The sequence below is a fragment of the Mustela lutreola genome, chromosome 18 (genome assembly GCF_030435805.1).
Source record: "Mustela lutreola isolate mMusLut2 chromosome 18, mMusLut2.pri, whole genome shotgun sequence".
NCBI classification, from domain to species: Eukaryota; Metazoa; Chordata; class Mammalia; order Carnivora; family Mustelidae; genus Mustela; species Mustela lutreola.
Genome location: NC_081307.1, coordinates 27357874 through 27373126, shown reverse-complemented (window position 1 = coordinate 27373126; position 15253 = coordinate 27357874). Strand labels below are relative to the sequence as shown.

General features: G+C 51.8%; 1 protein-coding gene across 1 annotated transcript; it reads left to right on the top strand.

Moving 5' to 3' along the window:
* The first annotated feature begins 1574 nt into the window (after positions 1 to 1574).
* Positions 1575 to 7912, top strand: HELT (helt bHLH transcription factor). Its single transcript, XM_059156378.1, has 6 exons — positions 1575 to 1764; positions 3110 to 3349; positions 5816 to 5976; positions 6434 to 6538; positions 6780 to 6876; positions 7308 to 7912. Exons 1-6 carry the CDS (start codon positions 1575 to 1577, stop codon positions 7802 to 7804), a joined length of 1290 nt encoding a protein of 429 aa, XP_059012361.1. The 3' UTR covers positions 7805 to 7912.
* Positions 7913 to 15253: the final 7341 nt, after the last annotated feature.

The following is a 15253-nucleotide window of genomic DNA, read 5'->3' as shown; positions in this document are numbered from 1 at the left end:
CAATCCCAGGGTCCTGGAATTAAGCCCTGCATAGGGCGCTCTGCTCAGCAGGGAGCCTGCTTCCCCCCTCTCTCTCTGCCTGCCTCTTTGCCTACTTGTGATCTCTCTCTCTCTGTCAAATAAATGAATAAAATCTTTTTTTTTAAAGTAGTATGTCTCAGTGTTTATATTTATACTCCCCCGCTAGTTCTTGTAGTTCTCTTTAAAGTCCAAAAATAAATGGTAAAATCGGACAACATGGGGTCTGCCTATGGAATTAGCTCAAGCACGGATGCCAAAATAATCCTCAGGACTCCTCTCCCAGTTTTTACTTCATTCAACAAAACAAATGGGGAAAACTACATTTGAGAGCATCTACTACTTTCAAGTACTACATAGACAGGAAGCAAACAAGTACTTGCACATAGGAGACCTCACTCAAGGGAAGTAGTGCAAATGCCCTACAAAATATCTGGACAAGCAGAGCTACAAAGCCCCCTTTGTTCGTAGAAGCCTTTCAAGCTAGCAATTAAGGTGCACCACCTAGAACAGCCTGGAAGTCCCCTCTTCCTTTGCTCTCCTGCTGCCGCCCACCCGGGGTAGCCGTTCCTACCTGGGATTGGGCCATCATGCCACCGTCAGTTGTTAAATACCAAATGGTGCTTCCGGCTTCAGCTGGAGCAGTGCTCCGGGCACTCCGAAGTACACTGGAGTCCACAGAGGGCCTTGTTCCAATGCAGATTCAGATTCAGTTTGGTCTGGGGCGGAGCCGGAGGTTCTGTGTTCCTAATGAGCTCCCAGGTGGCTGGTCTGAGACATACAGTTGGAGTAGCAGGGGATTAGAGCACTTTGTTTTTCCTTAAAACAAAGCCAACCCAACTTCTGAAGGCATGCGATTCCAGTAGCAGGTGTGACGTGTCAGGATTTCCATGAGGGTCGAAAGAAGCGGAAAAGCCTTTGGATAAAGGGTGGTGCTAAGTAGCAAGTGTGGTTTCAGAGCTGCTGGCCCGGTCAGCAAAGACTGACAGGTACTGTATGGCAAAACAGAAAGCACAGAACAGACTGCTTCAGAAACGAGAACAAAGGAGATATGGACAAAGCCCTGGGAAATCTATGATGAGCACAGGTTTCCCAAGTCTCTGGACTCCTTCCAGCACCTTCTGCGTGCGTCTTCATGGTTGGAGCGACTGCAGTTACACTGGCCCTCCTCATCTTCAGGTTGCATGGACAGGCACTGACCCTCCCACTGACTTCCTGTGGATGCCATCACTGAACTGAGAATACTACTGGTGATCAGAGCAGGGTGAGGAAGCAGAGATGCTGAGTAAGGAAAAGTCCAGAGAAGCTGCCAGCCTAAGAGGGTATCCGATACATGCCTGCTTGGAATAGGCATAGGTCGTGACCACTGTGTTGAGGCTACTGGACTGGGGCCATCAGTAGAATATTTTCTCCTTTCTTAGAGTGCCAGCCCATGGGCCATGTCCTTTTCTGCTGGGTATTCCCAACTTCTGGCTCCTATCGGGATTCACAACATGCTGCCATCACAGCACTTGTGAGAAGGAGGAGCACGCAAAGTGGGACCAAGGACGCAGCTGATGCCTCCAGTAACAGTCACGCCAGCCAACGGCAGGCAGCCGGATGTCCTACAGAAAGCTTGCCAGCGTTACGTCACAGCGCCCTTGACTAGACTCTCCTGCACAGTAACAGAGAGGAAGCCGGAGCAGCTGGCCCTGGAGGCCACACAGCAAAGCCACAAGCAGGGGAACACTTTGAGCCAGGAGCTTGGTGTGCACCGCTGAGCAGCCTCAGGTCTTCCCCCTCACCCCCTCAGACACTCCCGCAGTAAAATGGTGTGCTGGATTTGATGGTCTTTCAGTTTCTTCTCAGAGGAAGCATCCTGCCACCTGCCATCCCACATCCTGTAACGCTACTGACCTCAGAAAGAGAGTCTAGGAATTCGACTCCCTTCGTCCCTCCTCTTGCTGGTCCCAAGAAGTGGAGGAGGGTCCGCCAGAGCCCCGTCTTCTCCACTCTCTGGCAAAGACTCACATTTTCTCACTTGATTCAATCCCCAGTCCCATTAATGAAACTAGAAAAACCTGCTCTCTGCATTAGAGGTTAGTGTTGGAGGGAGAGCTCTGAAACCACCCAGAACACTTTGTCTTAGAGCAGTTCGGCTAAAATGACCAAATAGTCACTACATTTTCTTGTTCTATTCACTTCCTCTTCCCCTTCCCAAATCCATAAACCCTCAGTTTCTAGAATTGGGAAGAAACCCCTAAGAGTCCTTCTTTGCAGTGTTTGGAACCTATAGGTCAACTCTATAAGGAAAAAAAAAAAAGCAATGATCACAACCCTAACATACATATTCTGCTTGTGACAGCCGTGTTCTCCACAAAGGTCTTCAGATGCTAGGAGTCTAAGTGAGGACTAATATTTGGTTAGCATTGTCTAATTTCTAAGTAGTCTTCCTAGGTTTGCTTTGAGGCTAATGTTGGCCTCATTTGAAATGATTCTGATGTTAAGAAACTTCTGTGCTTAGAGACCTTTTTTCAGTCTCCCGCACGCGGAGAGGACCCTGCTGGCCAGCAAGCACAGGTGACACCACCTGAGAGACGAGTATCCAACACCCCCCCCCCCCAAATGTTTGTCCAGTTTGGGTCAGTTTAACAAATCTCATGAGAAAGTACTGTGGCCTTTTCAGGAGAGGGAAGCTCTTTTCGAGATGAGGGGAAAAAAACAGAACATGAAATGAATGAAAATATCACACACAGGTGCAGAACCCACGAAACAGAATCACCAGAGAGCCACTGCAGGACAAACTTCTGGGCAAAACAACACTGAATTGGGCACTTCAGTCTTATTTTAGGCCACCTCGTGGCCTAGTCAATACACTTGTGGTTTCCATTTCAAAGACGAGGACACAGCTTGGTTCTGGGTGGGAACAGGTCAAGGTCAGGGAATACTTTATCAACTTTATCAATCCTGCCCAGGAGGATTCAAGGGAAGATGGCCATGAGGGTCCCGGCCAGGCACTTTCTGGCAGTGTGATTGGAGCTTTCAGGCTGGGACAGAATACAGTCCTTGCCTCCTCTGAACCGGGTGAGGCCAGACATACCCTCTCTCCCAGAAAGGATTGCCGCCCCGGGGGGACGACGCATTGAGCAAGCACGTGCCTGCACCCCACCTCCACCCACCTACCCACATTCACTTGGACCCCCTGCCAAGCCACACTGGGGTACTTACAGCCTTGCTTGGGCAGGCTGGGGAGCCCAGCTCCTAGAGCAAACACGGGAAACTAAACAGTTTGCACAGAATGAAATTTGGCCCGTGGAAGGTGCCTTCCTGCAGCTGGCGGTTAACACCAGCAGTAAGAGGATCAACGCCTAGTCCGCTGGCTTAAAAGGGGGGTGGGGTGGGGTGAGAAGTGTGCGCGCTCCCTTTTACCCATTCACGTTAGTTAATTTGGATGATAAGGGTTTGTGTTTAATCCTTTTGTGTGCGAGTGAATGTACTGAAATCGACAACCCCTGAGAGGGCACCCGCGGCTGGCCGAGCGACCTGCGGGACGGTGCGGGTCGTGTCCAAGCTGGCGTGATGTAAAAAAGAAACGTCCCACCGAGACTGAAAGCAAGACCAAGAGACACCTTAGGGGTGCGTCGGGCCGACCAAGCCCCACACCTCCCAGGCCACATCGGGTGGGCTGCCCTCTTCCCCAAGGCACAACACCCAAACTGCCTCTGCGCCCTAGGAGTCCCCTAGGTCCCACCAGCCAGTGGGGGGCCCCCTCCCTAGCCACTTCGCCTGAGGACCAACGACCCGCAAAGGGAGAGCCCAGGCCCTGCTATGGCCTAGCAGAGTAGAGAGAATGTAAGTGAGGTGGGGTGCAGAGAAGGAGGGAAAGCTATCGGTGGCAAGGAAGGTCCCCGTTGTTCTCAGATGGAAGAGATCAGAAAAAGGTGACAGCTCGGTGGCTCTAGAGCAGGTAGTAAAACCAAAGTCATTTTTATAGTTTCCATCTGCAAGAAAGCTCACATCCCACCTATACCCCGCACGCCTGGAACCCCCGGGGTGCGGGTCCAAGGCTGCAAACGCGAGCGAGCCCTGCGGGTGGAGGAGGAGCCCCCCCCCCCCCCCCCCGGCCGCCGGCCAGGCTGCCCGCAGGGGCGCAGGAGGCAGACAGAGTTCCCAGCCGCCGCCGCCCCCCTCCTTCCCCTCGGGCCCGTCCGGCAAATTTCTTCCCTGGTTTCTGTTCGTGCCTTCCCTCCCTCCTCCTCCCCCGATATATTCGCTCTCTAAAACCATAAAAAAGAGATCAACTTCCCTAACTTCACGGAGCCCTTTTCAGTGACAAATATTGATGCCCAAAGTGTCTGCGCTCTCCCGCCCCCAAACGTTAAGAAAAGGCGCCCGCGAAAGGGGGACATAAAAAGTTAACAATGCTGTGAAAATATGTTTGCAGAAAATAGACAATCGTTGGATTAAACGTATTCAAGTATGAAATAATGCCTTTTTGTGTCAAAACTTGGGCGATGGGCGGGTACAAAAGTTCCCTGTGGCAGCTACTTGCTCCCTTTGTGAGCCGTGCGCTTTGGCGTCTCCACTTGGGCGCATTACTCAGAGCACTCTAAGCGCGATTGTTTCTCCCTTTCTAATGACATTTACCGGATCAAAACATGCTGTTAATTCGATCAGAAGGCTTCACCCTCCCTGACAAAGCCACAATAATTTCTCCTGAAGTTTGTTAAATTGACCAAAATTAGGCAAATGAATAGGGGTCTGTAGGCGCCCCCTCTCGCAGGTGACGTCGTATAATGCTCGCCTGGGCCAGCTGCATTCCCCCTTTTCTTCTCGGCCCACTCCTCTCCATGTTGCCCCCCCAATCCTCCCAGCCCCCCCCCCCCACTCTCTCTCTCTCTCTCTCTCTCACACACACACACACACACACACACGCCTGCCTGTTTCTCCTCCCCCACCCTCTGGCATTATTAAAATTTAGCCCAATGAAACTATTCATACTTTTCAATGGACATTTTCGTATAGGATAATAGGCTACAAATTGAGCCTCTTCCCCCCGCGAAGAGAGAGCCCGAGGGGGGGAGAGAAGAAAGCAAGCGACGTGGTCAGGGAGTAGGGGGGAGCGTCGCGTGCCAAAGACCTGCGGGAGGGGCGAGGCGAGGCGGGAGCCTCGTGTGCCAGCCGCAGCCCCACACCTGCCGGGATGTCCGGACAAATAAAGCGGTGTAAACAAAAAGGGGGGAGATGGACGTGTCACCAAGTCGTGTGAGAAAAGCCTGGGAACAAACGGGGCGCCTCCGTCTCCAAGAGCTCTCCCTTGAACCCGGCGGAACAGCCTATTAAAGGCTTACTTAATTACTTTAATGACTCTGGACAGGCTTTAAAACGCACTCGGCGCTGGGACTGCGGGCTTGCTGGGATTTGTAAACAGGCAATCGTGTGAGTCTCAGCGGTGGGACTAAAGGAGGCGACACTGTTTTGTGAGGGTCCTCGCCCCCCGGTGCCCGCGGCCGCTGCGCTCCGGCGCTCTGCGCCTGCGACTGCTGCAGGCGCTCGCTCGCCCGCCGGCCCCAGTTTACCGCCTCCTTTTCCCGCCTGGGCTGTTGCCATGCAAATGTTATTCCCCCGCCGATCACGTGTCCTTTGAAGGGCCACGTGGATTAACAAAGCTGATCTGCCCCCAGCTCGCCCCCCTCGGCTGCTAATTTTTTTTTTTTTTTAACTTCTTTAAAACTGATCTTGAATGCATACATCCCCCAAACGCAGCTCCCCTAATCCTATGGAATAATTCAACTCGTGAATGCACTTGGAGCCCTAGATGACCGCTTTATAAGGCAGTCCCTCGGAGTTGGGAGGCGGCAGTCTACCTGGGACACTCGAGGAAGCACACGAGGCGGAAAGTGGACGGGTGACTCGCGCCACCGCCTCTCCCGAGGGCGCGTACTGACCAGGATGTCAGACAAGCTCAAGGAACGCAAAGTGAGTCGGCTGAACCCAGGCGGCCCTTGCGCCCTGGTGGTGGGGGCGTCTGACTCCCCCAGCTGCCACCTGGCTGGACAGACGGCAGGGATGCGGCACGCGGGACTCTCGTGCGGAGGAACCTTGAGTGGTTTGAGTAGGGAATGAGGTTAGAGAGAGGAAACTCTTTAACTGAGGAGGAGCCCACGCCGAGGCTGGTGGCCACCTCCCCAGTGCCCTGGCGCTCAGCTTGACGGCGTGGCCCGGCCGGGTAGGGCAGCTGGAAGAGGAGCGCACCAGCCTGCGCGTGGGAGGGCAGAGCTCATTTAACCCTTATGTGGAGGGGCAGGGACCCCTTGGGGGGGGGGTCCCCTGGGCAGCTTTGCGGGCTGGGGAGACGGTTGACACGCAGCTACAGCCATGCCTTTGACGACTCCCTAGGCAACACTATCCTAAACGTACAAACCTCTGTTCGCAGAGAACCCCCGTTTCCCACAAAGTGATAGAAAAGCGGAGGAGGGACCGGATTAACCGCTGCTTGAACGAGCTGGGCAAGACTGTGCCCATGGCCCTGGCGAAGCAGGTAATGTCAGAGGCCGAGCTTGCACAGCCAGGCGCTGGGGATCCTCCGCTGCCACTCTCGGCAGGGATGCAGCGGGTCTGGAGACTCTGGGGGCCCGAGCGCCCGGTGAGCCCCAGGCGACCCTCTGCGCAGGTCCACTGCGGCGCCCTGCTCACTGCTCCAGATAAAGCCGCGCATCCAGACTGCTGGGGTCGGCTTGAGCCTGCGGGGTAGCTGCGAGGAGCCCTTCCTCCTTTTGCAGAGTTCCGGGAAGCTGGAGAAGGCGGAGATCCTGGAGATGACCGTTCAGTACCTGAGAGCCCTGCACTCGGCTGATTTTCCTCGGGGAAGGGAAAAAGGTGGGCGCGGGTTGGGCAAAGGGGAACCTGGGCAGGGAGAGTTCGCCGCATAGAGACATGGGGGTGGCAGTGGGGAAGGCCTGCAGGAGAGGTCTCCACTCTGGATGCGGCCAAGGGTGGGGGGCGAGGTTCTACGTAAGCAAGGGGGCGGGGGTTTCTGGGGATGCTGGATCCGTCGCCTGCTCTCAGGTGGGAAGGGTGGGGTCTGGTTCTTAAGGAGAAGGAGGTCGTTTGCTTGTGCTTTTCTGGCCTCCAGACTGGGGTAGGAGAGGACAAGCATCAAATGGGAACTCTGGCCAAAAAACAAAAAACAAAAAAACCGTGACGGGAGGAAGGTGCCTGGCACACATGTCGGGCTCCCGGTGGGGAAGGGGCTGCTCATGGTTTGTTTTTGTTTTTCCTTTCTGCGGGTTTACTGGCCCCTCCAGCAGAACTGCTAACGGAGTTCGCCAACTACTTCCACTACGGCTACCACGAGTGCATGAAGAACCTGGTGCATTACCTCACCACCGTGGAGCGGATGGAGACCAAGGACACCAAGTACGCGCGCATCCTCGCCTTCTTGCAGTCCAAAGCCCGCTTGGGCGCCGAGCCCGCCTTCCAGCCGCTAGGTTCGCTCCCGGAGCCGGATTTCTCCTATCAGCTACACCCAGCCGGGCCCGAACTCGCGGGCCACAGCCCCGGGGAGGCTTCCGTGTTCCCGCAGGGTGCTGCCCCCGGGCCCTTCCCTTGGCCGCACAGCACCGCCCGCAGCCCGGCACTGCCCTACCTGCCCAGCGCGCCCGTCCCGCTCCCGAGCCCTGCGCAACAGCACAGCCCCTTCCTAGCGCCAGTGCAGGGGCTGGACCGGCACTACCTCAACCTGATCGGCCACGCCCACCCCAACGCCCTCAACCTGCACCCCTCCCAGCACCCCCCGGTGCTCTGACGCTGCCTCGCGGGCCAGATTTCCCCAAGCTTCGGGCTCTGCTTAGGAGAAATACTGTATATTGTACAGGTGTAAATATTGTGCCACCAAAAAACTGGGTGGGAGAAAGCCAAGAGCAAATTAGTCTCCTGGAGGATCTCCCCCCTGCCAATAAACAATTTCTGATAAAGACCCAAGAGATGGATTTCTTTGTTACCGTCTGTTCCTTCACAACCACGCTTGGAGGTGTCGAGGGCGCGAGTCTGATAGGGCCAAGGTGATGATCTTCAGGACGTGGGGGTAGGGGGCGCCGCGGGGTCTGAGGAGGAGGGAGGAAAGTCTAAATAGAGCCTCGTTTCGGGGCGGGAAGTCGTGGCTCCCTCAGGACTCCAGACCCGCACGCGACAGGTGCGCACCTTGGGCATTTGCCTCGGAGCAGGACGCGCGCGAAGAAATAGGTCCATGACTCTCGGAAAATGCAAACCGAGGACCCGCCCCAAACTGGCTTTAGCGGACTTACGCCAGCTGCGACCCGGTAGCCCTTCCTACCGCGAGACAAGGCCGGGGGTCGCGCGCGCAGTACGCGCGGGCTGGCCTGGAGAGCGGCGCAGCTCAGACCCCCGGGATGCGGGACTCTTTACGCCCGTAACACGTCTCTGAAAAACAGAATAGGGAGAGGAAGTAACTTCTGAGCCTTGGATCAAAAACAACATACGGCGAGGTTTGTTACTTTAGGATGACAACTACTGGGCGCCGCCGGAGGGTTCAGGGAAGCTGGCCTTGCCTTTTTGCGCACAGATCAGCTCAGCTTCAGGGACTCTAGGCAACCGAGTGAAGAGCCGGCAGCGATCGAGTCCAGAGACGCACTCCGCGGGGGGCTGCTGCCTCGGCAGACCCCCCACCATCCACCGCTGGATGGGGTCCGGACGCTGGGCGGTCTGTCCAGGTTCACAGGCCCGGTTAGAAAAAGGCCCCCTTTCCCCCCTTGCCGAGAGAGGGAGGCTGGATTTTAACCTTCTGCTCAACCCAGAACGTCGTGAGGAAAATTTTCAGGGCCCAGAGGAGAGACTGCCAGTGATCTTTAGGAGATTAGGGTTTTCAGTTCCAACCGGATCTGCGCCCTACCCACAACACAGCGATACATTTGAAATAGCAAACAAAAATGTTTTTCTAAAGGCCCCAATAGCAAAACGAGCCTGCTATTGTAGGGTAAAATGAACAAGGTATCCAAGCTGCTAGGCTGATGGGTTTGCGGCGATTGGAGAATTTTTTTCCTTCATTGATTTTTTCCCCCTTTGTTCCTGTATTTCCTTTTTTTGTTCCCTAGCTCCGATACCCTTTAAATAAATAATTCGAAATCATGTAGCATGTTTTCCTGTTTCCAGAGGCCATCTAACCGAACTACAATGACTTGTCTTCTCCCAGATTAGCTGGAGGACAATAAATTAACTTATTCCATTTCTGCGGACAGGGTTTAAGGGAGCTCAGACCGGAGACTATTCACTGAGGTCATGGAATAGATGACCTGTAATTTGTAAACCATCAAACCTGATTGATACAGAGACAGGCGGGGGGGGGGGCGGGGGAGGAGGGAGGAAAGAAAGAAAACAAACAAAAAATAAACCGTCTTCATTACTTTGCCCATAAAGTGAAATTTAAAAGCGCATGGAGGGGGCACGGGAAATCGATAAACTTTAGAAAAGTTCTTGCAAGTAAGGAGTTCTTGTCCTAATATCTACTCCACGTCACTACAATACTGATCTATAAAATGTGAGATGAAAATACCTTGTCCCCTTTCGAACTAAGAGAGCAGGAGCCTGAAAGCAAATGTCAGGCCAGGAGGCCTTCTGGATCACAAACATACATTGCGCAGTATGGGATGGAAGTGAATTATGCAGAAATGGGAGAATGCATGGTGCCTATTATTGGAACACATGTCTTACACCCATTTTCATCAGCGCTGGATACAGAATATGAAGAAGGCCTTTCAGGCTTTTTTTTCTCTGAGCATTAAGCCAATCTGAATTCCCTTTGGCAGTGAAGCATTAAAGATATAGTGTTACCCTGGAAATATAAATTATTAATATATTCAGCATTTTTGTCACTTCTCAACTGTTAACCAAATTAGACAAAACTTTCTTTTACTAAGTAGATTTTCTCTTTGGGATTAGCTTTGGGAATGCACAGGGCCACCACAGTAAAAACTTTGGTCATTTACATATAATTTTGCAAACTTCCACTGGCCCATGACAGTCTTTGTACCTCAAATGTTGGTATTCTTGATTTTTTTTTTCTTTCTCATTTAACTGTGGAGGATAAAACCCTGCTTTGGATTTACAATGACTTTAGGATAAAAGTCTCCCTCCCCTTTCTCTTCCTCCCTCTCTCTCTCTCTCTCTCTCTCTCTCTGTGTGTGTGTGTGTGTGTCTGTGTGTGTCTGTGTGCGTGTGTGTTGTGTCTTTTTCAGAAACCTTCATCTCAAGTTCCAATTCTCCAGGCTTGGCCAAAAGTCAAACTTGGAATAGTCTGACTTTGCAAAAGATTAAAAATGTCACTCCAAAATGGAATCGATTCAAATCAGATTGTGACTTTAAAGTGTTCTTTCCTGCACTTTCTCTGACAACACATTACTCCCAGCCTCCCAGTCCCAAACCCCCACCTCCTCCCCCCTCTGTCTGAGTCTCTTATGCCCAATCCCTCCACTCTTTCTTTTAAGTAAGTTGTATAGTAATGGTTTCCAAGAGAGGCTCAACCAAACCCAGAAATAACAAAAAACAAAAAACAGTGGGTTTGGCTGGAGGTGACCCATTGTGATGCCTCTGAAAGGGGCAACCTCTTGTTTCTTGGGCTTCATCCTTGAGTGGGCAAGAATAAAAATAATCATCCCCATGAAATCAAAGGTTTTCTCCAGAGGCTTGAGGAACAAAGCTGATGGCTGGTGCTCTGGGTCGGTCCCTGTGGCTCTGTAGGGCCAGAAGTAGGAGCTTCTAGGCTCTCCAGCCGCCCCTGCCGAGAGGGTGGTAATACAGAGCTCACTTGTGCTTCCAAGCGTTATTGAACAAACACAGTCCACGTATCCGTGGGGGCCCTCCAATCTGGGCTGCTACATACCCGGCACGGAAGCTGGAGGAGCAGCTCTGTCTTCACTGGCCCCACAAAAGTATGGCATTCCTAGGAACATGGTAATGCGTGTCTGCATACAGTAACACGCCAAGAAGAATAAGGCAACGTGCAGCATTTAGTAGGTGCTCAATAAACATTTGGGGAGTGACTAAATGAAGTGCCTAACAGTGTTGAGCCTTTTGGAATTCTTCATCTGCCCTAGACCTCTTGTTTCTGGCCCCGAGACCCCTCCTAGAAACCAGAAATCACTGGTAGAGGCAACTGGAAACACATGGTATAACCTCCAAACATTCTGAGGGTCCTCAGGCATAGCAATGGCTCTGCCTTTGCCTAGAAATTCTACCTGTGGTCTGGCAGCAGGAGGTGGTGCTTGGCCTGCTTGGTGAAGGCTATTAACTCTTGCTGAGGGCCCAGCTAAATGCAGACCCCAAATCCAGGGTTTGAACTCAGAACTAACCTGATGGGGTTCTGATCCTTTCATACGAGAAAGATCCAAGACTGGACTGAGCCAGATTCTACCCTCTTTTCTGCATCATTAGTTGTTCAGAGTGTGGCTTCTGGAGCCAGACTACCTGGATTCGCATTCCAGCTCTGCTGCACATGAGCTGTGTGCCTTCGGACAAATGACTAAGCTTCAATATGTCTGTTTCATCATCTGTAAAATAGAGATATTAAAAATGCATATACCTCCTACAGGTTGCTAGGAGGATTAAGTGAACTGGTACATTCCAAGAACTCTAGACAGTGTCTGGCCCACAGTGAATGTTCAAGAGATGTTAGCTACTGTAATAATAATTATCTAGTACTCCATCCTTTCTCCCAAAGAATCAAACCTTGGGGCTACCTCAAGATAAAAAGTAAAATGTTGAGGCAATCATTAAAAATACATGAATCAGGGCACCTGGGTGGCTCAGTCATTAAGTGTCTGCCTTTGGCTCAGGTCATGATCCCAGGGTCCTGGGATGGTAGAGAGCCTGCTTCTTCCTCTCCCACTCCCCCTGCTCGTGTTCCCTCTTTCACTGTGTCTCTATCTCTGTCAAATAAATAAATAAAATCTTAAAAAAAAAAATCTGACCCCCCCCAAACAAATCTTAAACCTCCATTTAGGGCAAGTGGGGATAGGGAGCTCTAATTCCAGCACATAGTCAATTTGAGGGCTGTGGGCCCTTCTCCCAGCTGTGACTGTTACTCGGAGCCCCCCGATAACCTTGGAGTACCATGTCTCACACTCTCCCCTGCACAGAAAGCTGGCCTTGTGTTATCCTACAACAGTTCTTGTACCTGCATTCCCACGTTCTCGCTCCAATTACACATCAGTGCCTGTCTGGAGCCCATCGTTGTTTGGAACATGGGGTACACAAATAAACAAATGCAATATTCCTTACGTACACTCTCTAATGCAGCTTTCTGCTCTTCTCAGCATCTCCCCCCACCCCTGCACTCTCCCCACACAAGCCCTTCATCTGTCCTCCTCTTCCCCTGTCCGCTCCACTGCTGGCTCCAGGCTCCACCCCTGATGCAGGTGAAGGCTGAGCCCTGGAGGGACCCTGCCCCAAGTGCTCATTCCCTTGCTGTCTTGGCCTTCAGTCCTCATTCTCCGCCCTTTTCGGATTGCTTGTCCTGCTATCTACTTCTCCAGGGGCCAGGGGCCTGGCTTAAGAATGTGTCTTAAGAATGTGACTTAAGAATATGTGTCCCCCGTGTGGAAGGGACATCCCTGGAGGAATCCTTCTGACACCCCTAGCGCTCCCTTCCTGGTTTGCAGCTGTCAAGGGCGGTCCGTGCTCGGGAGCTGGGCCCAGGCACCCAGCTGGCCACAGAAGCCCTTTCTCTCTCTGGCTGCCAACCTGCCCACAGGGAGCAAGCAAGCATCCCTACTAGGCTGGATGGCAGATTTCTAGCTCTTCCTGTACTTCTTCTGGATAAGTTTAAGGTCAAGTGTTGCAAGCCCACCTCTTCATCCTCGGATCAGTAACAAAACAGACATTTTTATCTCCACCTGACACCTACATCTGTGTCTCAAATGATTCAGAGCACAGCGAGGAGGGGGGGGGGGAAGACTAATTAATCAGATAGCCTGAAACCCCAGAACCTGGGGGTCTACACGTGTGCAGCTAGGAAGGTAGATACACACATATGCCCCTGTGCATCGGCCACGCCGACCCCGGAGCGCATGCTTGTGTGTGCACAGGATGTCTGCTTGGGTACACGAGTGTGCACGTGGACGGGCAAACTGGAGCCAGAGGAAAGAGCCACCCACTGAAGAGAATGGCTGGGTGAGAACTCGAGGGACCCAGCTATTTCTGGTTGGCTTGGCAGATAAGCAGCAGCCGTGACGAAGGTCTGCACACCTGTTCCGTGATAAACTTTGCCAAGCCCTCTGCACCGTGGGAAGAGCTGAAGCAAAGCAGGAGAGAGGCAGTAGGCGGTGTGGTGCCAGTGGGGGCCTGGGAGAGAGCAGGAAAGTCACCGAAGCCACAGAAAAGGGGGGTGGGAAATGGAGCAGGAACTCTGCACTGAGCTGCAGAGCAAAAAGGACCCCAAGAGAGCTGGGAACCTGCGCGCCTTGTAATTTCTCTATTCCTGACAGGCCTCATTTATAAGGTGTAGCTTAGAGGCAAGAGTCAATGAAAATCTAATAGGGGCACCTGGGTGGCTCAGTGGGTTAAGCCTCTGCCTTCGGCTCAGGTCATGATCTCAGGGTCCTGGGATCGAGTCCCGCATCAGGCTCTCTGCTCAGTGGGGAGCCTGCTTCCCTTTCTCTCTCTCTGCCTGCCTCTCCGACTACTTGTGATTTCTGTCAAATAAATAAATAAAATCTTTAAAAAAATGAAAATCTAATAGTTAAAACTTTATAAATATGATGAAACTTTTTAAATCCAGTATTTCTCTTGCAAGTTTTGACAAAATGAAAGTCCCTCCCCTCTATCACTGTTTTGTTATTTTAGGTCCATCAGTAAAGGTCTTTCTTTCTTTTTTTTCTTTTCTTTTCTTTTTTTAAGATTTTATTTATTTATTTGAGAAAGCAAGCGAGCAAGAGAGAGAAAGCATGACTAGGGAAAGAGGCAGAAGGAGAGGAAGAAGCAAACTGCCCACTGAGGGGGGAGTCAGATGTGGGGCTCAATCCAGAGACTCCAGGATCATGACCTGAGCAGAAGGCAGATGCTTAACAGACTGAGCCACCCAGGGGCCCTAGAGGTCTTCTGCAATAGAAGAGTTTCATTTCTACTCACTAAACACTAGGACTTCATTTTCTTTTTTCTTTCTTTCTTTTCTTTTCTTTTTTTTTCCAGGATTTTATTTATTTATTTGACAGACAGAGATCACATACTAGGCAGAGAAACAGAGAGAGAGAGATGGGAAGCAGGCTCCCTGCTGAGCAGAGAGCCCAATGCGGGGCTCAATCCCAGGACCCTGAGATCATGATCTAAGCCGAAGGCAGAGGCTTAACCCACTGAGCCACCCAGGCGCCTCAGGACTTCATTTTCTACATAAACAGGATTCCTGTTTCATATGTATGTCTGAATATAAAACTGTGACCTAGTCCCGTTGCTTTCCAAATACAACCTAAAATGTACTTAGTGAAGAAAAAGAAATGCTAGAGGGTAGCCACGGGGAGAACGCACACAGGCCATGGGACTACAAGGTACAACACGGCTCTGTACTTCTGGGATGTATTCTGTCCCACTTAGATGTCCAAGCCACAACTGCAGCCCATACAGCCTCCGCAAAACTGGGGGGAAGTCGGGGAAGACAGTTCTGGACACTTAGAGAAGTTGTTCTGGAAAAAGTCAAATTGCAGGGAGGGTCATTTGCAAATGTATATTCTGGCCGCGAGCCACCAACAATAAATTGGTGGAAGCGTGAAGAGTCCCTGATCTCACAGACCCTTCCTCCTCTGACATCCAGTTAAGAGGGAGGTAGACAGGAATACATCGGAACCTCATCTGAACTGTAGCACAGCTCAGTCAGAAGGACCCGAGCAACATGGGTGTTGTCGAATTAGAGCTGAATTGTACCTGTTCTGACCCCGAGCCCCGGGCCAATGATGGCTCGAACATGTGCGCTGACCCGAGGCTATAGGGGTGGGACAGGGGGAGGCATTTCATGGGTGTATCGGTAATTTCAGAGGGACAGTGCTGGTTCAGAGTGAAACATTTCTTCGAATGCAATTAAAAACTGAAAGAGAAATTTTAGGCATTCTCAAACTACTGAAAGTTGGATGGTGTTATCTGCTTTCTTGGTAGGAAAGGAACACTGATCAGTGAGACAGCATTTTTGCATCTGTTCAATTAGGAATTACAGAGAGAAACACCAGGAAAGCTGATCATGCTTTGGAGGATAATG

Bases quoted from the DNA above. Each gene is read 5' to 3' on its own strand.
- HELT (XM_059156378.1), top strand. From the start codon at position 1,575: ATGCCTCCAGTAACAGTCACGCCAGCCAACGGCAGGCAGCCGGATGTC. The intron at 6,539-6,779 runs GTAATGTCAGAG...CTCCTTTTGCAG, and splicing joins CCATGGCCCTGGCGAAGCAG to AGTTCCGGGAAGCTGGAGAA. The intron at 6,877-7,307 runs GTGGGCGCGGGT...CCCCTCCAGCAG, and splicing joins TCCTCGGGGAAGGGAAAAAG to AACTGCTAACGGAGTTCGCC.